We start from the raw sequence: 26,746 nt of genomic DNA, 5'->3' as shown, positions 1-26,746 counted from the left end.
GAAGGGTTTTAACTTGTGAAACTTTGACTATATACTGATTTATTCTAGTTGTGCAAGTATAACACTTCTTTGATGTCAATTGTCCCCAGTCTGGTGAAACAGCTCTGCACGTGGCATCTCGCTACGGCAATGTGGATGTGGTGAGCTACCTCTGCGGCATCCGGGCAAACCCTGACCTCTGTGACAAGGCGAGATAGTTGGCCGGTTCAAACCCAGGCAAAATTTCGCTTTCGGAAGCTGTTTTTTTAAGCCTCGCCTCCCATGTTCAGGAGCGAGAGACGGCTTTGCACTGCGCGGCCTGGCACGGCTACTCGGCCGTGGCCCGGGCATTGTGCCGGGCCGGCTGCCGCGTGGACGCCAAGAATCGTGAAGGCGAGAGCGCCCTGCTTACCGCGTCCGCACGTGGGTTCGTGGACATCGTGGAGTGCCTTGCGGACCACCGTGCCGACCTGGAGACCACCGACAAAGTCGGATTACATTTCTTCAACTTTTCAGTCGTTCTTATTCCTATAGTAAGAATTTCTTTGTTTTCCCCCAGGACGGCCACACCGCTCTCCACCTGGCTGTGCGGCGGTGCCAGCTGGAGGTGGTCCGATGCCTGCTGACTCGCGGCTGTCAGACGGACCGTCAGGATCGCCACGGCAACGTGCCGCTGCATATCGCCTGCAAGGACGGAAACCTGCCGGTTGTGGTCGCACTCTGCGCTGCCCGAGCCGTACTCGACATCCCCAACAAGGTAACGTTAGCATTCTTCTTTCGAGTTTGTGAAAGTGGAACTGGAGCTCAAAACTTTCGACAGCCTCTTTGGCGTTAGCATTAGGGCCGCTGCAATTAATCGACGAATCAGTTATACAATTACTCCACAATCATTTGACCTCAGAGTTATCCAAATCCTCTTTTTGTAAGCCCCTTTGCTCATTGTAGAGTAAACAGAAAATATTCTCTTATTCATCTATTTTTACTGTTTTTTTTTTTTTTTTTTAAGTTTTTTTTTAAACATTTTAAAAAGGGAAAAAAACAGTAAATACAGTATAGTATTTTGCGACAATTTTTATTAAAAAAATTTTTTTTTTTAAAAAGATAAAAACCATGTTTTTTTTTTTTTTTTTTAATGTTAAGTTTTTGATAGACCATAAACAGAAAAGGAAAAACCTAATTGCTTTTTTTACTTTTTTTTTTTAACTAATCGAATATTTTTATAATTTTTACTTGAATTTTAATAAATTCATAAATAATTAATAAATTAAAAAAACAACAAAATGAAAAAGTAAATTTTGTCTTTTTTTAATGTATTTTTTCATTTTTTAAAAATATTTTAAAATATTCCATAATTTCTGCACTATAATCAGTAAAATAACATGATTTATATGATCTGATTAACAGACTTTACACAAAAATAATAAGTTATTAGTTGACTAGCAAATAAATGCTCTGTGACATCTTTAGTTTGCATTTTTTGTCTTCTCAAGATTGCCAAGCAACTGATTGAGCCCGATTGTTCCTGACATATCAATATCAAATGGAAAAATCTGTAATTTTACTCTTTCAATAGGCTTTAAATACCATGAAACTTCGCAATTTTAGTCATTTCCCTTTGCTGTTTGTATTTTCACATTAAAAAAGGGAGGGATTTCAAGTCATTTCCCAAACAAATGCAATGATTGTATCCATATCCAAACATTTAACACCTCTTTGGATTTTAGTTGTGATAATCCAGTATTAGTGCTTTGTTTAATAGGTTTACTAGTAAATCTCTGCTGGCCTTTGCCAACAGTATTCAATTGAATTGACTTTTATGAACATTTACTTACTTTGTTTTACACGGCACTCATTTAACTCATAGGTTGCCATTGACAGCGCTGAATGTCTGATCCATTTTGACTGACAATGTGGATTGGACGTCTAGCGCCGTCAATGACAGCTATTTAAACTCACGGCTCAAACGAACTATTATTGACGATGTCCTTCCTTTTTCTTTGAACAGTATGGCCGGACCCCCCTCCACCTGGCTGCCAGCAACGGGGGCCTTGAAGTTGTGCGTCACCTCTGCCTCTCTGGCGCCAATACGGATGCCGTCACCAACGTAAGCCTACTTAAAAAAACATTCACGTATATGATTTTATCAATGCTCATGTATCAAAAGTGTAACGGTACTGTATTTGTATTCGTCCCGCACCGTCATGGTACGGGCATTACGGTTCAGTGCATAGTCAAACGGCAAATACATTTGAGTAAAAATAAATGAATAAATAAAAATTCATGTCACTTTTAGTCCTCCAATCCAATGGGCGGTGGAGGTTATGCGTTTAACCCAACAACGGACATTACGGGAAAAAAGAACACAAACCAAAACAGACGAATAAGTTATCATTGATCACTATGAGGAAAGTTATGGTGAATGTACAGAGTGGCAGGGGGCGAGTGCTACCTGGCTTTAAACTGAATTAAAGAATGTTAGAGCAATAAAAACATAAATTCACATATTTGATGTTTTCTTCTATTCATTTTGCACTTAATAAGAGCTGCGTTTTAGTTGTAGCCAATAGAACAAACTTTAACTTTCAAATGCTGTGATTAAAAAAAGCCTTTTTGGTTTTCCTGTCGTACCGAACCATGACCCCCGTACCGAGGTACGTACCGAATCGTGACTTGTGTGACTTGTACCATTACACCCCTATTATATATACTGTATACAGTCATGTGAAAAAAGTTAGGACACCCTATGGGAGCCTGTGTGTTTTCTAACATATTTGGTCATATGGATATTTAATATCAATTTTTAAAATCTTGAGATTCAAGTAATATAACTAAATTCAAACTGAAAAAAAAGATATTTGATAACTTTCTGTAAAATGTCATATTCAATAAATGCTATTTCTGTGGAGGAATAAATTAGGACACCCCCACATTCAATCCTACTTAAAATGGCTAAAATCAAACACGGGGTATCACATCAGGTGCGCATGATTAGAACGTCATTACACAGTGTTTTGAAGGAGGCTTGGCTTATTTAAACCTCCCGTTTTTGTTTGGTCTGCCCCTGACTGTTGAAGTGAGAGAAAACACATTGGTGAGATCAAAGGAGCTGTCTGGGGCTTTCAGAAAGAAGATTGTAGACGCTTATGAGTCTGGTAAGGGATTTCAAAAGATCTCAAAAGAATATAAAATCTGCCATTCCACTGTCCGGAAACTAGTCTACAAGTGGAGAACATTCAAAACAACTGCCAACATGCCCAGATCTGGCCGTCCAAGCAAGTTCACCCCGAGAACAGACTGCAAGATGCTAAAAGAAGTCTCCAAAAACCCTAAAATGTGATCATGGGAACTACAGCAGGCTCTTGCTACTGTTAATGTGAAAGTGCATGCCTCTACAATCAGAAAGAGACTTCACAAGTTTAACCTTCATGGAAGGTGTGCAAGGAGGAAACCTTTGCTCTCCAAGAAGAACATGAAGGCCAGACTGAAGTTTGCCAGTGGGAATGTAGACAAAGACCAGGACTTCTGAAATAATGTTCTTTGGACAGATTAATCTAAAATTAAATTATTTGGACACCAGAACAGAGGACATGTTTGGCGTAAACCCTTTCATTCACTGCATTCCAGGAAAAGAACCTCATACCAATTGTGAAGCATGGAGGTGGAAGTGTCATGGTTTGGGGATACTTTGCTACAGCAGGACCTGGCCAGCTCACCATCATAGAATACATACAATTCTTTCATGTATCAGAGGGAGCTTGAGTAACATGTGAGATCATCTGTGAAAAAATTAAAGCTGAAGCAAAACAGGTCCCTGCAACGTGACAATGACCCAAAACATACCAGTAAATCCACTCAGGACTTACTGAAAAGGAAGAAATGCAGAGTCCTGGGATGACCGAGTCAAAGCCCAGATCTTAATCTAATTGAGATGCTGTGAGATGACTTGAAACGGGCTGTACATGCAAGAAACCACTCAAACATCTCAAAGCTGAAAGTATTCTGCGTTGAGGAGTGGGGCAAACTGTCTTCAGACGGATGTCAAAGACTGGTAGATGGCTACAAAAAGCGTCTTAATGAAGTTATTTCAGCCAAAGGGGGTAACACTAGCTATTAGGTGGTAGGGCGTCCTTTTTTCTCAGAATATGCATTTTTGTTGATATATTTGGTTTAGTGAGTAAAACAATGTTATTTTTTGTTGTTTACCTGCAATTAAATCACTTTCTTTTCCAGAGATAAAACCAAGATCAGACATTGATATGTGAACATTTCTTAATAAAAAACTGAATATTTCATGGTGTCCTAATTTTTTCACGACTGTGAATATATATCTTTTTTACAGGATGGAAAAAGCGCTGAGGACTTGGCGTCAGCTGAGCAACATGACATTATAGTGGCCTTGTTAGGAAAGCTTAAAAAGGTAATAAAAAGGTTTGGAGTGTGATTGACATTTGTTGTTTCATTGAAAGCAAAATGGAAGTGGGAGTGCGGAGGGCTCTCACCCACCCACGCCAGCACTCACTGGCATGGACAGCCTTTTGTTACATGACTCATCCGGCACATTCGGAAAGGAAAACATGTCAGCATTTGAATATATTAGCCTTAGTTCAGCACGATAGAATGTAATTTTGTTGTCAAATTTAACCCTTGAGAGTCGAAGGACGCGCCGGCGCGTCCTCAGCGCACGTCGTCTTTGAAGCGCCCTCACGTTTTAATTACGTCACCCACATGCCGTTGGTTGGTCTCGTTTTAAAGTGCGGAAGATGCGGTTTACTATCGTTATTATTTGAAGTCAATCGACCAACTAGAACGTGAGATATTGTCATTTAAGTTTTATAGTTTTATTGTCCTCTCAAAAAAACATTAAAACGCTGCATGGATCATTTGTTTATGTCTATATTTCCATCATTTCTAGTCCTTTTTCAAAACGGAAGCTCCATGAAAAAAACACAAATCAAACGAACCCTTTCGAAGTCACAGTGGAAGCACAAAATGCGTTTTTTTATTTTTTATAAATATAACTGCGGTGCGAGGTTCAACCGAACGAGAGGGAGGAGTGTTCTGAAGCAGCGAGGTGGCGAGCGACGGCCAGTTGGAGCTGGATCGAGCAGCGACTTTGTGTGACTTTGACAATGAACGGAAAACTAAATTTAGCGCAAGCAATTGTGCTTCTGATCAACTTGAGGAAGAGGATGGTCCAAATTCGTCATCATCGTCTTCTTCGGAAGAGTCCTCGAGTGAAGATAGTGACGGATTTGAACACGTGGGTGACGCCATCGACGAGCAGAGGTAAACCAACTCACTCTTTTTTTTCATGCTGAAAACGTTTCTTTTGAAAGTTTCTTTTGATATTGCAAGACAAAGTTAATTTTGATGCAATATAAGTGTGTGTTTGTGTATATAATAATAAAATGTGCATATCAGATCAAAGTCGTACGTGCACTGTGGGTATCCCAGGCAGGAATTTATAATTTGTGGTGTTCTTCTTTCTATATGAAGATTAGGGATGTAGCACATATTCAGCTATGGTATTCTTTCTATTGTCATACATATAGATTTCCATTATTATTTATTGCTGTATATATTTTTATTTTATACTTTATTATTTTCATAAATACTGACTTATTTTCATGTACATTTATAGTGACAATGAAAGCAAAGTGAAATGAAAATGGAAGGGTAGAAAGAGGACCGACACCCCATGGAAGTGTGAGCTGTGTGATGTAGCCGTGTCTAATTCCAGGACGAAACTGCTTTTCGGAGTGGCATGACTGAAAAAAATTTAACTTGTTTATTGTAAATATTTTTGAAAATGCTTTTTTCCCCCCAATGTTATATATATATATTTTTTCCCACATCAATCTTCTCAATTTGTGTATATAAATGTGTGTTCAAGAAGCTTGATTGTGTGTACGTAGTTTTCATCAGGCGATTGGCCGCAATACCTAAACTCATAAAGAGATGGCCTCTAAACACTTTTTGTGTTAGATGGTATATATTTTTTCACTGTTCTTCACTGTTAGGTCTGCTGTATATAACCTGTTTTGACTGGAGCATGTATAAAGGCAAAAAACGCCTATGGCTATACCTGTTGTTTATGTTGAATTGTCAAATATAAGACTATTTATTCTAAATTTTTTTGGTTGAATGTTCATCCTAACATGTTGAATAAATATTACAAAGTTTCAAAACGGTTCGTTACGCATGTTTGGTTGTCAATTGGACATCAATATTAAAAATTTTGACAAAACGATTTTGGAATTTTTGGTCTTTTTGGGCCCAAAATGATGATTTATAATTGATCAGTGAAGGAAACAACAATTTGGACATGAAGTTCAAGGTGTCACAAAAAAAGGGACCAAACCAGGCCATCGTAAACAATTCTTTCTTTGAAATATAAAGGCAACTTCAAAGGCATGCAAAATCAGACAAAATAGGCCCAGACCTTAAAGGGTTAAGTAAAAGAATGAACATTCTGATTATAAACAGAAGCTGTCCACCATTTATTGTACAAAGACAGTGGTGTCAATTTTTTTGACGGACAAACACTTTGGTGTCAAATGGCGGGCTGGGTTGAGGGGGGAGCAGATCTGGCTTTTCGCTAAAATTCTATTTTTGTAAAATTTCCGTAGTACAAAAATCAGAGAATACAGTATGTATTTATTTTTCTTTTAACACTGATTTTCTAAAGCTACATAACTATAAATAAAGATAAAAATATAAGATGGACATGTATGATATGACTGTTATAAAAAATAAAGAGACTACTTTTTTTTTTTAAACCAAAAATGGGGTAAAAAATTTTTTTACTGATTTTTCGTTTTTAATTTAACAATTGTAAGTAAATAAAAGATAAAAATTTAAAAGTAAAGGTAAATAAAATGCTTATAAATACAAAATAAATGAATAAATATATACAAAGAGAATTCACATTTTTCCTTTTCTAAATTAAAAAATTGAAATAGGAAAAGCAGGAAAAGCAGCATGGAAAATGAATGAATGAATGAATGAAATAAACTACCGTCGGACTATAAGTCGCACCTGAGTATAAGTCGCACCAGCCATAAAATGGCCAACGCAGAGGAAAAAAACATACATAAGTCGCACCGGAGTATGTCGCATTTTTACTTGATGAAATCCAACACATAGAACAGATATGTCATCTTGAAAGGCAATTTAAAATAAAAATACAATAGAAAACAACATGCTGAATAAGTATACAGTATGATAATGTTACATGATGCATGAACAACGAAATGCGAACATGACCGGTTTGTTAACGTAACATAGCTATTAAGAGTTATTCAGATAACTATAGCATAAAGAAGATGCTACAGATGTTTACAAAACCATCAGTGTCACGCCAAAACACCAAAATAACACATGAAATGATATAATAATGTGTTAATAATTTCACACATAAGTCGCTCCCCCAGCCAAACTATGAAAAAAACTGCGACTTATAGTCCGAAAAATACGGTATATGTACTGTTTCAAACATTTTTTGTTTATTTTGTTTTTTAAAGGGAAATCAACATTTATTATTAAAAGGATTCAGACAATTTAGAGATCAACACAAAGTTTTGGTGAACATATCAGGAATGTATTTCTCTTTCACTTATTTACCTTTAGTCAGTCGTTTTTTGTTACATCAATAGAATTCAAATCAACAACTCGTCCTGAATGTTTGGGCTAAAATCGCTGGTACGTACATAAAACCTTTGAATTTGAAACTTTTTATTTAATATGTTTATTAAATTGTGAGTTTTCTTGCTTGTAGACTAGTCGCAAAAAAATCTGAGACTAATCGGCAGGGAAATTAGTCGAAATTCCCATCGTTAACTTTGAGTGCTAGCTCAAGCATTGTAGCTAGTCGGTAGCACACGGCAGTACGCTGTCAAAGCACTCGTGTCTCTCCTTACCTCCCCACACAGCTCAACGACTCAGCTAGCAGCATGCTAACAAAGCAGCTTGTTGTCGAAAACTGTGGATTTATATCCTGTCTTTTTTAAAAATCTGTCGACTCACCTAGGGTTAGCTTTAATCGACTTCTCACAAACTTTGCTATGCTAACTGAGCTAAAAAGCTAAAAGTGTGTTCAACATTGCTACCTGAGAGTGCGCTGCTACACTGGGTTAACTCTGAGTGTTGTATGCTAAAGGGACACCAGCGCGAGTAGGTAGAAAAGCACTTAAAGTGCAAACCAGGGCCGCTCCTATAATATTCTGAGCCCAGGAGCAAACTGTTTATAATCGCGGACAAATTCAGCACACCTATTTTTCCACCCCCAAAGTAGGATAAGAGCTCTGTTTTGTGTTTGGGTGCAGGACAACCACAAGCTGGCCTTCATCCAGCAGCTGCGGTCCACGCAGACGGTCCAGCCGCGGATCAAGCTTAAACTTTTTGGCCAGCAGGGGGCCGGCAAAAGCACGTTGCTGGAGTCTCTAAAGTGCGGCATCCTGCGCAGCTTCTTCCGACGGCGACGGACCACCCGGATGACCAACTCGGCGAGACACCCAAACTCTCCCGTCAATTCCAAGCCCGCCGGTAGGTTATACAAAGCCTGGTTGCTGATTTATAAATTAATATAAAAAATATAAACAACAAATGTTGAAATATGATTTGAAAATAATGGTCGATAAAATGTTCTAGTTCATTTAATTTTTTTGTGGTTTCCTGTGTATTTTTGAGCATGAATTATTATGCTAAAACATGACCATACAGTAGATATCCAATATCTAAATATAGATGTGTGATCCATACTGCAAGGAAAAGCATTGTCACTTGTTGACCATTTTGCATCGAGGCCATTTGATAAATATAACATTATAGTAGATGGCAAGTATACTTTGAATAAGCTATAAACTGCTAAGTTTTCAACCAATTTTTAATAAGTCGAGATGCGTGAAAATAACTATATACCCGGAAATACTAAAAAGTTCAACACCTGGCCTGAATCATATTCACTTTAATACAGTTTGTTATTAATCAAACTGATGGTAAATCTGCCAAGAATTTATGTTGTTAAAAGTATTTTAGTGGTGAAAATCACTCGCCTTACAGTACATCTGATACAATAGAGCCTGTCACTACCCGACGATCGTGATGGGCTACCGGATTGTTGCCACGCATGCGCGAACAGGCGTCACTTCCACTCGAGAGATAACGGCAGATCAGTGACGTGCGGTCAGGGGAGGCAGGTGAGGCAGAGCCTCACCTGTCATCATGACAAAAAAATAATTATAGCATCAAATTTATATTAATATTTGTCCATTGCTCTTAATGTATGACTCATTTCAAACATTTTTTATAGTCAAAATCGCTGAATTTGCCCATTTCCTGTTCAAATAACGAAATGAAACGAGAGGTGCGGCAGCAACGAGTAAAGCCTCACCTCTGATTGCGCAATCCATAACAAACTGGGTTGATACATGGAATTGGAGCGTGCTGGTTGCCGTACATCTGCATGTCACCATTATAATGTTTCCAGATACGTTTATTTGACCTGATTTTCCACAGTCTGGCTAATGTCTTTAACCCTTAGGGTTTAATGTTTGTTAGCAACACATTTAGTTTTGCTGATGGGAAATAAAACCGCAGTGAAAAGGCACAGGTTGCGGCAGATAGTACTCTGCCGCACTGAAAGGGGGCGTACGTGAAACTGGACTTTCCGTCAAAAGTGGACGCGATTAACAACACCGGAGCTAAAAGGTTTGCTTCAAACTACGGGACGGAAGATAACTCGCGCTTTTCAAACGGACTGGTACACCCGAAAAGACTGGCTATGTGGCTGTCCTTCGAAAAATCGCCTTTGCTGCTTTCCCTGCCTTTTCTTCTCAGCTTGTGCCAATGTCTGGACTAACACGAGATATTGTGACATTAAAAAACTACCACGAAGCCTTAGCAAACATGGGAGCTCGACCACTCACATTTAAAGCCTGATTGCTTTAAAAACTTTTGGAAGCTCAAGGATCGATTTGGCTTTGACGAACAGCGGCAGCTCAACGGTAGCATCCACAACACCCAAGGTAAAGGAAAACCGAAAGAGTTTGAAAGACCTCATTAATGCAACCTGCATCCTAGCTAAACAGGAGTTAACATTTCGTGGTAACGATGAGCGTGTAAGCTCTTCTAAACATGGCATATATGTAGAACGATTACATGGTTTTGCTGAGAAAGATGAAAGGTTAGCTAGACATTTGGACACATCCACTGTGTTTTCTGGCTTGTCAAATAGAACACAGAACGATCTAATTGAAGCAATCCTCTCCATTGAGGCGGAGAGATTTTTTAAAGTAAAGGAAAATAAGGAGGACTTTTACAAAAAGGGCGTAGGTTTGCATAGGTACGGTAGGGACATAACACTACCAACTTTTCAGGATGTTAAAATTGTCCCCACCAACTTTTAAGCAACCTTACCTTTTTTGCATGATATAATGTTCAGTTATACAGAGAATTTAGATCTTTCAATAGTTCCATATGTTGTAAGGATAGAATTGACCCTACCATTATTAAGTGAATTATTTTCATTATGTTTATGTTTGCTAATAAAAACCAGACATTTATTCAGGAAGTTTTCAAAATGTTTCTTTAGTGTTTTTTGAAAACAAAGGTTTGAATCGAACAGTGTATCATCTGAACCAATGCATGTAAAAGTTATTATCAGTAGATAAGGATTTATTTTGCATTGATCATTTTTGCCTATTAATTAATTAGGTTCATATACATGAGAAATGTGGCCCTTTGCCCCCTTCATCCAATCTGTTTGGTCTTATTAATGTCCCGTCCCCAGCAAAAAGTGTACCTACATGCAGGTTATGCTGTTATATCGTCCCTATGAATGTTGAGACCAAACCTATGCCCTTCCAAAGTAACGGCGGTTTTTGTGGTGAAGGACAGGCACAAGACCACAAACAGTTTTCATTTCAATCTTATGAAGAAAAAAAATGAAAAAAAAAGAGCTTAGACTAAGAAAAATACAATAGAATATTTAAAAACAAAATTTTGGACTTAAATAAAATATCCTGTTTTTCTTTTCACACTTTTTGTTTAGCAATCTGTAATAAATTGATTAAAGTATCAGAATTAAAAGTTTTAAAAACAACTGAATATTTCACTAAAGGTCAGAATTGAATTCTGTGGTTTTGTACACCACTCTTTACTCTCATTTATGTTGCATGAATTATAGAATTGCGACTGCCAACACATTGAGGTTGTAGAGCAAATGCATGTTATTTTCTTACTTTTACGTATCGATAATATGTACCGTGTGCGCGTGCTTTGTGAAGAATGCTGATGAGATATGAAATAACCAGTAGCCAATTGAATAAGCTACCCTTTTTGGTTTATATATTTGGAAATCTGACACTAAAGGAGTCAGTGCCTCACCAACCATGAACCTTACCGCACGTCACTGCGGCAGATGTAGATATGTAAGTAATCGGTTAAACGATAAAAAAAAAATACTACCCTTTTTTGGGGGCGTTTTTTTAATGACTCATAGTAAGAAAGCCTCCAATGATTATGCCGTAGATAGAAGAAAACACAATGCCTTCAATTGCCGAAACCGTTTTAATGTACATGTGGCGAACACAAATTCAAACTGCACTTATATATCCTAATATATGACTCTGAAGCCGTTTTTCATTTTTACAGTAACACTGTTTCTTACATCTTATCAAAGAAAATTTTCACTGTAGGTGCTTGTCCACTGTGAGGAAAAAATTCAAAAAAAACAAATCCAGAAATCACTCCAAATAAATATTTGAACACCTGTTTATTAGCTAGAATTGTGAGCCTCAAAGACCTGTTAGTCGCCTTTAAAAGTCAACCTCCTCTCCATTTATTCACCTAAATAAGTGGAGTGGAGGTAGACTTTTTGAGTGTGACTTTTTGACCTGTTTGAGGTGGTTAGCTGTATACAAACACCTGTCCACCCCAGACACCCCAAAGAGCTGTCCAAAGACAGACAGAATTGTAGACCTTTATAAGGCTGGAAAGAGTTAAGGGGCAATTGCCAGGCTGCTTGGTGAGATAAGATCCACTGTTGGAGCAATTATTAGAAATTGGAAGAAGCTAAACATGACTGTAAAGCTCCCTCGAATTGGGGCTCTATGCAAAATCAGCCAAAAACTACACAGGAGGAGCTGGTCAATGACCTGAAAAGAACTGGGACCACCCTTTCTAAGTTTACTGTTGGTAATACACTAAGAGGTCATGGTCTGAAATCATGCAGGGCACGCAAGGTTCCTCTGCTTAAACCAGCACATGTCCAGGCCTGTTTTAAGTGTGCCAATAACCATTTGGATGATCCAGGGGAGTCCTTGGAGAAAGTCATGTGGTCATATGAGATCAAAATTGAACTTTTCGGTCTTAATCAGTGTTTGAAGGAAAACAAGTGAGTACCATCCCAAGAACACCATGCCTACTCTGAAGCAGGGGGGTGGTAGCATCATGCTTTAGGGGTGTTTTCTGCACATGGGACAGGACGACTGCAATGTATTAAGGAGAGGATGACCAGAGAAAAACATCGCTGTGGCAGCCACTTACATATCCATACTTTTCTACTAAATAAATTTGACAAAATAATGTTTTTTTTGTTTGTTTTTCTATTTCCTGTTGCAGTGTCTGTGAGCATCTCCAACTTGTACCCAGGCTGCGAAAATGTCAGTGTGCGCAGCCGCAGCATGATGTTCGAGCCCAGCTTGACCAAAGGCGTCCTGGAGGTCTTTGCGCCTGCGCACGGTGGCCTGTCACCTGCCGCGGCCGCCGACGATTTAGCCACCAGGGCTGTCGACATCCAGCACGCGAACATCCACGGTGAGATACAGCTAACTCTTTCGGCGATATTGACGATGATAGACTTCCAATAATGTAGCGTCAAATCATCCTCCTGCTGCAAATTGAAATGAGTTTATCACTAGTAGATGTCCAATCCATTTGAAGTGGGAGGGATGGCAGCCAATTGGCCGATGAGTTATGTAGCAAGATTTTCCCAGTAATTTTGGATAAGATTTAAAATTGAGAATGATTTCTTATTCTATTGTTGAACTACAAAAAACAATTTCCGGAAAAATTGCGTTTGGACGCTAACTCTTTTGGTCCGTAAACTCCAGTGGGTCAATTCCTGTTGATTTTGGATCACTTCCTCTTAATTCTGGGGTCTCATTCTGTTTGGGGTATTTTCAGGTAACTTTCTATTGATTTGGGGTAATTTCCTATTGCTTTAGGGTGGCAGTCTCGGGTCACTTCTGTTGATTTTTTTTTTAATCAGCTCCTACTGATTTGGGGGCATTTTTGTGTCACTTCCTGTTCTCTGTCCTGTTTTTGTTTTGGGCAATTGGGTTATTGAATGTGCTATTGGAAATGAATGGAGCAATTGGAAATATATAGGGATGTTTTTGTCAAAATTTGGCGCAACCGTACATTTCTGCCAAAATTAGGCTGGTAACTTTTGTGCACAATTCATTCATTCATCTTTCATGCTGCTCATCCTCCTGAGGACTGCAGGGTGTGCTGGAGCATAGACTTCATGATATAGATATTTGAAGTTTATGGCTGGAGCCTATCCCAGCTAACTATGGGCAGTAGGAGGGGTACACCCTGAATTGGTTGGCAGCCAATGGCAGTTTTCATGTGCTAGATTTTGTGATTTTTTTTTTTTAATGTATCAGTTTAGTGAATCAGACAAAAACTCTAGGACAAGTACCATTTAAAATTTTTTCAAATGGTTTTTTTGTCATTGAAAATGAATGTATTTTGTCCCCCCAAAAAATATTCTTGACGCCAGTGTGAAAGAGGCTGTTTCACGTGAATTGTTGGAGCATCTCGAAGTTGGAACGGTCAAAGCGTTTCAGTTGTGTGGGAACCCGAAAAATTGGACTGAAATAAAACACGAATATTATGTTTCTATTATATGTATCTTTGTAGGCGTGGGAGATTTCAGCGTGTGGGAGTTTTCCGGAAACCCTGTCTACTACTGTGCCTACGATTACTTTGCGGCGAACGACGCCACGGCCATCCACGTGGTTGTCTTCAGTCTGGAGGAGTCCTACGAGAGCCAGCTCAGCCACATCAGCTACTGGCTTAACACCCTGAAAGCCTTGACGCCGCTGGACAACCACATCCGTAAGTCCAAAGCGTCCCCGCCACGGGCGGGTTAAAGGAGTGACATTGTCGCCTCTCGCAGTGTTCGGCGGAAGGGTCCAGCAGCCCCTGGCAGTGGTCCTGGTGGGCACGCACGCCGACCTGGCCGACGTTCCCAGGTCTTTTTCGGGAGAATTCAGCTACAACAAAGAGAGAGCTCTCCTCAAGGAAGTCAGGAGCAGGTTAGCATTCTCATTTTCGTTGTCCTCATCCTTGTTTTTTTAGTCGATTATCATTTTGTTTTATAATTATTTTAAATGCATTCGTTAATTTTTGGGATTTAAAAAAAAAATCTGTTTATTTGTATGTTTGTGTTCAAAGGATTATTATCATTGCAGAACATGTTTGGAATATGAAACGGTAGAGGTGATTATATCATTCACTGCCACTGACAATGATAGACTTAAAACCCCTTGAAATAGGATTGATGGCATTGAGTGATCATGTTTCACTGCCGTTGACAGGGCTAGATGTCCAATCCATTTTGACTGGAAGGACTGACAGTGAGGCCTCTTAGTCAAAATGGATTGGACATCTATGACTGTCAATGGCAGCCAATGAGTTAAATGTTGGGGTAAGGATGTCAAAGTCACAGATGTTAGAAAAGGGATTTCAAAATAACTCAAGAACTTTCAGAATATGTTTGTAGTATGAAATGGAAGCATTGATTACATTTTGGGGTAATGAGGTTAAAGGTCACAGATATAACAATTATGTCGTCACAATTATTGCGTTGAAGGGAAATAGTGAGAAAGCTTTAGAACAAATAAAGGGACTTGTATCAAACTTGCAGGTTATGTTAATAATATGGAATGAAATGGGTGATTACATTTTAGGGTAATAAGGCCAAAGGTCACAGAAGTCAGAAAAGGAATTTCACTTTAACTGAAGAACGAGTAAATCAATTATAATGAAACTTCTAGGATTGTTTTTAGTGGTGGAATGATATCAAAGGTCACATAGGTCAAAAAATGAATTTTGCTCTCATTTCTTTCATACTTAGAAAAGGGAGTACCTACAGTGCCTTGCAAAAGTATTAGGCCCCCTTGAATCTTGCAACCTTTCGCCACATTTCAGGCTTCAAACATAAAGATATGAAATTTAATTTTTTTGTCAAGAATCAACAACAAGTGGGACACAATCGTGAAGTGGAACAACATTTATTGGATAATTTAAGCTTTTTTAACAAATAAAAAACTGACAAGTGGGGCGTGCAATATTCTTCGGCCCCTTTACTTTCAGTGCAGCAAACTCACTCCAGAAGTTCAGTGAGGATCTCTGAATGATCAAATGTTGTCCTAAATGACTGATGATGATAAATAGAATCCAACTGTGTGTAATCAAGTCTCCGTATAAATGCACCTGCTCTGTGATAGTCTCAGGGTTCTGTTTAAAGTGCAGAGAGCATTATGAAAACCAAGGAACACACCAGGCAGGTCCGAGATACTGTTGTGGAGAAGTTTAAAGCCGGATTTGGATACAAAAAGATTTCCCAAGCTTTAAACATCTCAAGGAGCACTGTGCAAGCCATCATATTGAAATGGAAGGATCATCAGACCACTGCAAATCTACCAAGACCCGGCCGTCCTTCCAAACTTTCTTCTCAAACAAGGAGAAAACTGATCAGAGATGCAGCCAAGAGGCCCATGATCACTCTGGATGAACTGCAGAGATCTACAGCTGAGGTGGGAGAGTCTGTCCATAGGACGACAATCAGTCGTACACTGCACAAATCTGGCCTTTATGGAAGAGTGGCAAGAAGAAAGCCATTTCTCAAAGATATCCATAAAAAGTCTTGTTTAAAGTTTGCCACAAGCCACCTGGGAGACACACCAAACATGTGGAAGAAGGTGCTCTGGTCAGATGAAACCAAAATTGAACTTTTTGGCCACAATGCAAAACAATATGTTTGGCGTAAAAGCAACACAGCTCATCACCCTGAACACACCATCCCCACTGTCAAACATGGTGGTGGCAGCATCATGGTTTGGGCCTGCTTTTCTTCAGCAGGGACAGGGAAGATGGTTAAAATTGACGGGAAGATGGATGCAGCCAAATACAGGAACATTCTGGAAGAAAACCTGTTGGTATCTGCACAAGACCTGAGACTGGGACGGAGATTTATCTTCCAACAGGACAATGATCCAAAACATAAAGCCAAATCTACAATGGAATGGTTAAAAAATAAACGTATCCAGGTGTTAGAATGGCCAAGTCAAAGTCCAGACCTGAATCCAATCGAGAATCTGTGGAAAGCTGAAGACTGCTGTTCACAAACACTCTCCATCCAACCTCACTGAGCTCGAGCTGTTTTGCAGGAAGAATGGGCAAGAATGTCAGTCTCTCGATGTGCAAAACTGATAGAAACATACCCCAAGCGACTTGCAGCTGTAATTGGAGCAAAAGGTGGCGCTACAAAGTATTAACGCAAGGGGGCCGAATAATATTGCACGCCCCACTTTCAGTTTTTTATTTGTTAAAAAAGTTTAAATTATCCAATAAATTTTGTTCCACTTCACGATTGTGTCCCACTTGTTGTTGATTCTTGACAAAAAATTAAAATTTTATATCTTTATGTTTGAAGCCTGAAATGTGACGAAAGGTTGCAAGGTTCAAGGGGGCCGAATACTTTTGCAAGGCACTGTGCTCTAGCAAATATGGTGATGGTTCAAATTTAACTGTTTTAATTTTTAAAAAATTTCCATACGACTTTACTCATTTGCATTTTCCTGGAATTCTTGCAAAGTGTTATAAATCTCTGAAAGGGACAGTAAATTCCTTTAAATGTAATCAAAACCTTTTTCCGCAAGTCTTTATAAGCCAAACGTGATTGCCATTGACGGCGAAAGACGTCCAGTCCATTTGAAGTGAGAGGCGTGACAGCAATTGAACGTTCGTTCGTTCGCTGCCACCCTGCCATTTAAAATGGCTTGGATGTGTAATAGTGATAAGCTAGTAATTAGGGCTGTAGCTATCGATTATTTAGGTCATCGATTAATCTATCAATTAGTTTGAATATCGAGTACGGTAATCGGATTACGAACATTTAATGTGTTGTAGGATAAATTTTAAGATATGTAAAACAAACAAGTGTTTATGTTTGCAATAATATATATTTTGGCTTGCTAAAATTACACATTCAGAAGAGCATTAAAAGTGAATTCAAAATAAAATTCCTGAGTGTCTTCAAACTTTGCAAAATTGCACTTTCATAAGAGCAATAAATCCATTTAAAAAAATAAAAAACCTCAGTTTAGCATCAAACAATATAAATAAATAAATGAGGATCAACAAAAGAACAATTGGCTAACTTGCATAGCAAAAGTCTGCTACCTTAAATGCTATAATGCCCTTAACAAATCGTTTAAACACATATTCCTCACAAAAACTGCTAAAAACACTTCAGAACTCAATAACGAATGCATAACAAACGTATTAGGTAAAACAACAAAACACACCTTATGTTAGACACAACAGGGTGCAGCTGAATTCAGCCGTATTAGACGAGTTATGGCATATTCACTGTCGCCACTAGAGGGCAGTCCATCCACCAAAATCAATAAAACTAAATGCACCACTTTCAAAAAAACCATTACAATGTCGACGTCGAATCCTCGAAGCGGCAAAATTTGATTCGAAGCTTCTTTCTAATCGAATTACTCGAGTTAATCGATTAAAGATTGCAGCAGTACTATTGATGAACTCATTTAAATTCACAGCAGAGGAATGATTGGACTCCTCGTCAATGGAGCTGAAAGGTTTAAATACATAATAATGTATTATTCATCAGGTTTGGAAACGACCTGCAGATCAGCGACAAGTTGTTCGTGATGGACGCCGGCGCTCCCAACTCCAAAGACATAAAGCTGCTGAGAAATCATCTGCAGGAACTTCGCTCTCAAATAATTTCCGTAAGATACACTCACATGACTTGATCAAAACATACGAAAAATTAACTTACAGTGTGTCCTCAGAGCTGCGGCACTATGACGCTGCTGTCCGAGCGTCTGTTGGCGGCGTTGCCCGCCTGGCGTAAGCTGAGCGGACCCAACCAGCTGACGTCATGGCAGCAGTTTGTCAGCGACGTCCAGGAGAACATCAACCCGCTGGTCAGCCAGGAATATCTCAGAAGTTTGGCGATGCAGCTGCACAGCATGGGAGAAGTTCGTTTAGCCCTCTCTTCTTCATCTACTTCCCCCCAAAAAATCACGACTAAATAGAATGTCTTTCAGATCAACATCATGCAGAGCGAGACGGTACAAGACGTGGTCCTCCTGGAGCCGCGTTGGCTCTGCGGGAGCATTTTGGGCCGCCTGCTATCGGTGGAGACTCCCAAAGCCATCCACCACTACAGGGGACGCTACAGGCTAGAGGAGGTGCAGGCCCTGGCACCCGAAAGCGACGTGGAGGAGCTATTGCAGATCCTGGACGCCATGGATATTTGCGCACGCGATGCCGCCGACCTTGCCATGGTGGATGTGCCGGCGCTCATCAAAGCAGGGGGGCTGCGTCGCTCATGGACCGAGGACGACGGCGAAGGGGACGTCGGCGCCGTCTACGGCGGGGTCCGACTAGTGCCCGCAGAGCACCTGGTGCCGTTTCCCTGCGGTTTGTTTCACAAGCTGCAGGTCAACCTGTGCAGGTGGAGCAGACAGCAGAAGCCTGATGATGAAGAAGAGGAGGCGGATGAAGAAAGGGACGCCGATGTCCATCTGTGGACAGACGGGGCAAAGGTGAGCGCAGCGGATCTTTACATCCTTTTGGGGTGAATTGAAACATGTTTAGCACAAATAGACGTCCAATCCATTTCAAGTGGGAGGGGGGCAACGAACAAGCGTTCCTTCATTCGATTCGGGCATTTCTGGGTAATTTATTTTGTTTAATTTTTTTTTTTTTTTTTATACATATTTTATTTAAAGGGCAGTTGAAGACTTCAATTCATTCATTTACTCTGTTAAATTGTAGTGAATGAATCATTCGCCGTCTTGAAACTCAAGTTACCAGAAAATATTTTTAATTGACTACGTAGTTCTTGAGTTACTGTCATAGCAACACCTTAGCAACGATGGACGCGCCTCGCTGCCGGCCGCTACTTGATGACGTCAATTCCTGAAAACCTCGCCAGCACTGCAATAAGAAAGTATTGCGCCACACTATCCTCTCCATGTATTGCAAACATTTTCTGGGTTTTACTCAAGAGATTTGTCATGCCATCTCGATGTGAAGCGATGAATTGGTCACACGAAGGCCCGAGATTGAGTGGCCCAAAAAAGCCTTCTTCTGCAAGGATTTGGACATCTTTTGTGAGAGTCGAACAGAAAAACTTCTCCCCGGCTCCTCGATCGCATCATTGTTTTTAACATTTCAGCGATGATGTTGGGGTGCGCTGGGAAGTGGACCCCAAAGCAGACAAATAACTGTGCTAGTATGCAACGTTTATTTAAGTGCGCACAAGGCTCGGACCAGCGCACGTGCACGCCGGGTCGTTGCTGGCAAAAGTTGACGGGCGGTCAATCATGCGACGGTGCAGCTGGGGATTGCGCACGGGGAATCCTAGGATGGAACAAGAAGCCAAATTAGCTGGGTGTGATACAATATGAGAAATACCTGAATGCTGAACGTGACTGACGGGGATGCCAAATGTGTTGGTCTGGCGACAAGCGGAAACGAGGAGCACGCTTATGAAGGCGGCTGATGTTGATGGGTAGGGGCTGTCGTCGTTCCCCCGGCTAGCCTACAGCCTGCAATCAGGCAGCCCTAACGGACTAGTCTGGTAGGATACAACATAAGTAGACGCTTACTGACAATTTGATACGTTTAATACTTGATGGAAACCTCTTTTCTTTGTTGTTGCTTGCCTGTCATAGGACAGCTGACCAGTTGTCTATTCGTGTCCGTTTGATACATTTATCATAGACTTCATAACCGGCATCAAAAAATTCAAAGTTGTTCCCTTATAAAATCCCCATGAATTATTTTTTAAAAAGTATAAAACAACTTAAAATGGCTATAAAAGTTTCAGATTTTACACTAGATGCACAAAATTCACCAAATGCAGAGATAATCACCTATATTTTCAGGGTCAATAGCAATATTTAACATAAGTTTTTGACCAAAATAGCAACTTTTTAATTTTTTTTGTTTATTTACTGCAAGTTTTCAGCAGCTAATAAATCACTCAATTTAACATCAGAAACTTAATACTTGAGGAAAACATGCCGCATCAATTATACAGTAAATAATATGTAAATATTAATACATTCTATATACAATCACAACTTATTATATAGAATTGAATAGAATGGCCCTTTATAATCATTATACACTATATACTGTTAGCGAATGAGGTGAGCGGCCGCCTGACGTAAACAGAGCTTTTCTGGCGAAAATTCTTGTGAATGAATGCTTAAATCCCTGAAATCTTTATAGATATGGACGTAAAACAGTCTCGATTCTTGGTTAAAAGCAAAAAAACGTGCAGGTAGCATTTATTCCGCTTAAATATTGCCAACTATGAGGCTAGGCAGTTATGAAAATTAGCTGCTTCCATGTGTTAACAATGAAGAAAATTCCTGCGAATAAATGCTTCAATCAGGCATGCATGGTACGAAAATTATAATATTTACAGTGGGGAGAACAAGTATTTGATACACTGCCGATTTTGCTGGTTTTCCCACTTGCAAGCCATGTAGAGGTCTGTAATTTGTATCATAAGTTCTCTTCGACTGTGAGGGACGGAATCTAATACAAAAATCCAGAAAATCACATTGTATAATTTTTAAATAACAAATTTGTATTTAACTGCATGAAATAAGTGTTTGATACATTACCAACTAGTAAATATTTCGGCTCTTAGTTCTTTTTTAAGAACCCCTCCTGTTCTCCACTCATTACTGGAAGTAACTGCACCTAATTGAACTTGTTACCTGTATAAAAGACACCTGTTCACATGCTCAAACAAACAAACTCCAACCTCTCCACAATGGCCAAGACCAAAGAGCTGTGTAAGGACATCAGGGATAAAATAATAGACCTGCACAAGGCTGGGATGGACTACAGGAAAATAAGCAAGCAGCTTGGTGAGAAGGTAACAACTGTTGGAGCGATTATTAGAAAATGGAAAAAGTTCAGGTTGACGGTCAATCTGCCTCGTTCTGGGGCTCCACGCAAGATCTCACCTCGTGGGGCATCACTGATCATGAGGAAGGTGAGGGATCAGCCCAAAACTACGCGGCAGGACCTGGTCAATAACCTGAAGAGAGCTGGAACCACAGTCTCGAAGAAAACCATCGGAAACATGTTACGCCGTCATGGATTAAAATCCTACAGCGCACGCAACGTCCCACTGCTGAAGCCAGTGCATGTACAGACATGTCTGAAGTTTGCCACTGACCATCTGGATGATCCAGAGGAGCAATGGGAGAAGGTCATTTGGTCGGATGAGACCAAAATTGAACTTTTTGGTCTAAACTCAGCTCGTCGTGTTTGGAGGAAAAAGAAGGATGAGTACAACCCCAAGAACACCATCCCAACCGTGAAACATGGAGGAGGAAACATCATTTTTTGGGGCTGCTTCTCTGCCAAGGGTAAAGGACGACTGCACCGTATTGAGGGGAGGATGGATGGGGCTATGTATCGCCAGATCTTGGCTGACAACCTCCTTCCTTCAGTGAGAGCCCTGAAGATGGGTCGTGGCTGGGTCTTCCAGCATGAAAACGACCCAAAGCACACAGCCAAGGCAACTAAAGAGTGGCTCCGTAAGAAGTATCTTAAGGTCCTGGAGTGGTCTAGCCAGTCACCAGATCTGAACCCGATAGAAAATCTATGGAGGGAGCTGAAAGTCTGTGTTGCCCGGCAGCAGCCCCGAAACCTGAAGGCTCTGGAGAAGCTCTGCATGGAGGAGTGGGCCAAAATCCCTGCTGCAGTGTGTGCAAACCTTGTCAAAGACTACAGGAAACGTTTGGTATCTGTAATAGCAAACAAAGGTTTCTGTACCAAATATTAAGTTCGATTTTTCTGATGTATCAAATACTTATTTCATGCAATTAAATGCAAATTTATTATTTAAAAATCATACACCGTGATTTTCTGGTTTTTTGTATTAGATTCCGTCCCTCACAGTTGAAGCAAACTTATCATACAAATTACAGACCTCTACATGCTTTGCAAGTGGGAAAACCAGCAAAATCGGCAGTGTATCAAATACTTGTTCTCCCCACTGTACCTCGAATCCTTGAACAAATCACTCCTTAGACAATCCTTCCTGTTTGTATATGGTACAGCGTTCATACTTTTTCAAAAATCCAAGCTTAAATCGGACATGAGCGTGTGCTGTCTTTGTCTATTACTAAATGAAGCTCGGCCCCCTGTGATAAGGGGTTACGCAAAGAATGATGAAATTTCACATCAATAGGTAATGAAGTCTATGCAATTATTAATAGATCTATATAAAAACTTGTCTGTTTTTGCAATTACTGATAATTAATCGCACAATGACCGGGGGAAGAAAGGTTCAGAGAGAAAACACAATGCTAGATGCCTACCTCTCTTCCTTTCGTAAAGTGTCGAGCTCCCAACCGGCGTTATCGCCAACACCTGCTGTGGCGAGTAAATCGTCGTCATCTGACACCTCAGCTTCAAACATTGTAGGGATTAATTAATTGTAGATAATCTTTCCTGGGAGCCTTTGCCATCGTTAGCATCATGAAAGAGCGATCCTGAATGGTTACTTTCGGTCGAAATATCACTGATATCGTTGCTGCTGCTATGTTCGCTGTGGATAGTCTTCTGTTGCGTTGGGGAATTTACGTCACACTTCCCGGTTTGGGAAGGGACTATTAACGGAGTGCAAAAAACCTTAAAAAAAAAAAAAAAAATGCTAATTATCCTTGCAGTTAAAAAGGACATGGTTGTTTTGACAAACTCGTCCAAGGTTTATATTCGTAAAATTACACAGAAATCCGAAAAGCACTTCAGCTGCTCTTTAACCCTAATTCCTATTTATTTGAGATCCCTTCATAATACTGTAGCAATTTCTTCGCTTTCGTTTCCAGTCACTTCCTGATTATTTTGGGGTATTTCTGGGTCACTATGTTTATTTTTGGACATTTCTGAGTTACTTCCTGTTGATTTTGGGGAATTTACAGGTTACTTTGTGTTGATTTTACAGGGTTTATGCGGGTCGATGAAAAGCATTAAAAGTCATTAAATGGATTTTAACAAAATTCAGGGCTTGAAAAGCATTAAATTCATAATCCAGGCATTTTTTTTTTTTTTTACATTATTTATCACAATTGTCTGATATTACCAATTGGCCAGGATCAGAGAGCGTAAGATAAGATCATTGCGGGATAAGAAAATCGATACTATCGGCTACCCGATAATATCGGCCAATAAAGCCTTCAGTGAATGTAGAAGCCTTCAGCCTTTGTACAAGGGCTGGTCACAGCTTAGCACAGGAGTTATGCATATTGACCATTAGATCTATCCAAACTAAGATGTTTGGGATTTGTTATGTGAGCAGACCAATTGCATTCATGGTGCAAAAATTAAATGAACAATAAATGATTGAAAAATAATGAATTATAAACTCATTACATACAGTGGGGCAAATAGGTTTTAGTCAACCACCAATTGTGCAAGTTCTCCTACTTGAAAAGATTAGAGAGGCCTGTAATTGTCAACATGGGTAAACCTCAACCATGAGAGACAGAATGTGGGAAAAAAAACAGAAAATCACATTGTTTGATTTGTAAAGAATGTATTTCCAAATTAGAGTGGAAAATAAGTATTTGGTCACCTACATACAAGCAAGATTTCTGGCTGTCAAAGAGATCTAACTTCCTCTAACGAGGTCTAACGAGGCTCCACTCGTTACCTGTATTAATGGCACCTGTTTTAACTCATTATCGGTATAAAAGACACCTGTCCACAATCTCAGTCAGTCACACTCCAAACTCCACTATGACCAAGACCAAAGAGCTGTCGAAGGACACCAGAGACAAAATTGTAGACCTGCACCAGGCTGGGAAGACTGAATCTACAGTAGGTAAAATGCTTGGTGTAAATAAATCAATTGTGGGAGCAATTATTAGAAAATGGAAGACATACAAGACCACCGATAATCTCCCTCGAGCTGGGGCTCCATGCAAGATCTCACCCCGTGGCGTCAAAATGATAACAAGAACGGTGAGCAAAAATCCCAGAACCACACGGGGTGACCTAGTGAATGACCTACAGAGAGCTGGGATCGCAATAACAAAGGCTACTATCAGTAACACAATGCGCCGCCAGGGACTCAAATCCTGCACTGCCAGACGTGTCCCCCTGCTGGAGCCACTACACGTCCAGGCCCGTCTGCGGTTCACTAGCAAGCATTTGGATGATCCAGAAGAGGACTGGGAGAATGTGTTACGGTCAGATGAAACCAATATAGAACTTTTTGGTAGAAACACAGGTTCTCGTGTTTGGAGGAGAAACAATACTGAATTGCATCCGAAGAACACCATACCCACTGTGAAGCATGGGGGTGGAAACGTCATGCCTTGGGGCTGTTTTTCTGCAAAGGGACCAGAACGACTGGTCTGTGTAAAGAAAAGAATGAATGGCGCCATGTATTGAGAGATTTTGAGTGAAAATCTCCTCCCATCAGCAAGGGCATTGAAGATGAGACGTGGCTGGATCTTTCAGAATGACAATGATCCCAAACACACAGCCAGGGCAACAAAGGAGTGGCTTCGTAAGAAGCATTTCAAGGTCTTGGAGTGGCCTAGCCAGTCTCCAGATCTCAACCCCATAGAAAATCTGTGGAGGGAGTTGAAAGTCCGTGTTGCCCAACGACAGCCCCAAAACATCACTGCTCTAGAGGAGATCTGCATTGAGAAATTGGCCAAAATACCAGCAACTGTGTGTGAAAAGCTTGTGAAGAGTTACAGAAAATGTTTGGCCTCCGTTATTGCCAACAAAGGGTACATAACAAAGTATTAACATCCTTTGGCATTGACCAAATACTTATTTTCTACCATGATTTGCAAATAAATTCTTTAAAATAATGAAACAATATGATTTTCTGAGTTTTTTCCCCACATTCTGTCTCTCATGGTTGAGGTTTACCCATGTTGACAATTACAGGCCTCTCTAATATTTTCAAGTAGGAGAACTTGCACATTTGGTGGTTGACTAAATACTCATTTGCCCCACTGTACCTCATTCACTGTACTGAGGCTGTGTGCCTTTGTTGTTTTTTTGAGCCAGAAGCACTGTGTGAGCCATATGTGATATGGCACTGCTGTATTTGCACTTGCACTTGATCGAAAAAAACTGATGTTTTCATTATTTTGATTTCATCAATAAATATTGTGGTGCAATATAAGCACTTTTTCCAATAACTTCAGTTGAAGTTGTTTTCTTATTTTTCACAGAATGCTTATTTGAAACCATTGAAGTTGTTACATTTATAATTATTAAAGTATCCAATACAATTAGCCTTAATATGTTAAGTCCACCACCACATACAATATATCGGTATCGGTTTATATTGGTAACGGCTTTTTGGAAATTGACATTATAGGGATATCGGGTAAAAAGTCATGATCGGACAACCCCACTTACAATGTGTGTGTGTGTGTGTGAAACTACGTGCAGTTGGGCATGGGCATTAAATTAGTTTAGAGTGGCATTCAAAGTGGCATTTAAAAGCAATAATTGAGATTTGCTGATACCTCTGGAAACCCTGTTTTAGGTCGCTCTCTGTTCATGGCGGCGCCATTCTGGGTCACTTCTTGTTGATTTTGAGGCAATTTCGGGTCACTTCCTGTTGATTTTGGCAAGTTTTTTTCCTGATTCCAGGTCACTTCCTGATGATTTTGGGTTATTACCAATTGCTTTTGGGGTGATTGCTTTTTTTTATATTGGGGCAATTCTGGGTCACTTGCTGTTGATTATGGGGTCATTTTCTGTTGTTTTGATTCCAGGTCACTTTCAGTTGCTCCTTGCTCTACCTGAAGTATATCTTGAAATGTTTTGTCACGAACTAATAAAGTAGTAACGTGTCCTTCACCCCCACCCCCCCATCCCAAGGTGAGCCGGTGGGGTGCAGAAGCCATGGTGCTGCTGGTCAATCACGGCCAGGGCGTGGAAATCCGGGTTCGTGGTCACGAGTCTCAGAGGGCCAAGTGCTACGCCATGTTGGATGCCGTTTGCGGCATCGCCGAGAACCTGCTGGCGTCCACCTTGCCGGGGCTGCTGACGGCCAAATACTACCTGAGCCCCCAGCAGCTTCGCGAGCGCCACGCTCCCGTTATGGTCTACCAGCCCAAGGACTTCTTGAGGGCGCAGGCGCAGAGGGAGACCTCACTCACCAACACCATAGGAGGCTACAGAGAGAGTTTCAGTGCCATCTTGGCCTTTGGCTGTGCCGAGGTACTCTTATATAGATTTGTATGACCCTGTGAATTCCCTTCTGACTCCATTGATGACGATGGACGTCAAATTATGTGGCTCTTAAAACTAAACTAAAACTCTTTAAATGAGTTTATCACTAGTATACGTCCAATCGATTTGAAGTTCATTCGTTCATTAGCTGCCAAACATTCTATGTATTTAGCGTTATTGTCGACATTAATAG

At 40.2% G+C, this 26,746-nt stretch overlaps 1 protein-coding gene across 1 annotated transcript in view; it reads left to right on the top strand.

The window, feature by feature from the left end:
* Window positions 1–26,746, top strand: part of dapk1 (death-associated protein kinase 1) — a 74,916-nt gene that overhangs the window by 43,705 nt on the left and 4,465 nt on the right. The window contains exons 14-26 of the mRNA XM_057832023.1: window positions 90–188; window positions 270–467; window positions 539–736; window positions 1,985–2,083; window positions 4,319–4,396; window positions 8,304–8,523; window positions 12,601–12,795; window positions 13,906–14,103; window positions 14,165–14,303; window positions 17,912–18,032; window positions 18,096–18,284; window positions 18,354–18,854; window positions 26,200–26,541. Of these exons, the coding sequence (XP_057688006.1) occupies window positions 90–188; window positions 270–467; window positions 539–736; window positions 1,985–2,083; window positions 4,319–4,396; window positions 8,304–8,523; window positions 12,601–12,795; window positions 13,906–14,103; window positions 14,165–14,303; window positions 17,912–18,032; window positions 18,096–18,284; window positions 18,354–18,854; window positions 26,200–26,541 (2,577 nt within the window). The remainder of the gene's footprint in view (window positions 1–89; window positions 189–269; window positions 468–538; window positions 737–1,984; window positions 2,084–4,318; window positions 4,397–8,303; window positions 8,524–12,600; window positions 12,796–13,905; window positions 14,104–14,164; window positions 14,304–17,911; window positions 18,033–18,095; window positions 18,285–18,353; window positions 18,855–26,199; window positions 26,542–26,746) is intronic.

The sequence above is a fragment of the Corythoichthys intestinalis genome, chromosome 3, assembly GCF_030265065.1.
Source record: "Corythoichthys intestinalis isolate RoL2023-P3 chromosome 3, ASM3026506v1, whole genome shotgun sequence".
Taxonomy (NCBI): Eukaryota; Metazoa; Chordata; class Actinopteri; order Syngnathiformes; family Syngnathidae; genus Corythoichthys; species Corythoichthys intestinalis.
The sequence above is the reverse complement of the archived record's forward strand: the minus strand, read 5'-3'. Positions and strand labels throughout refer to the sequence as shown.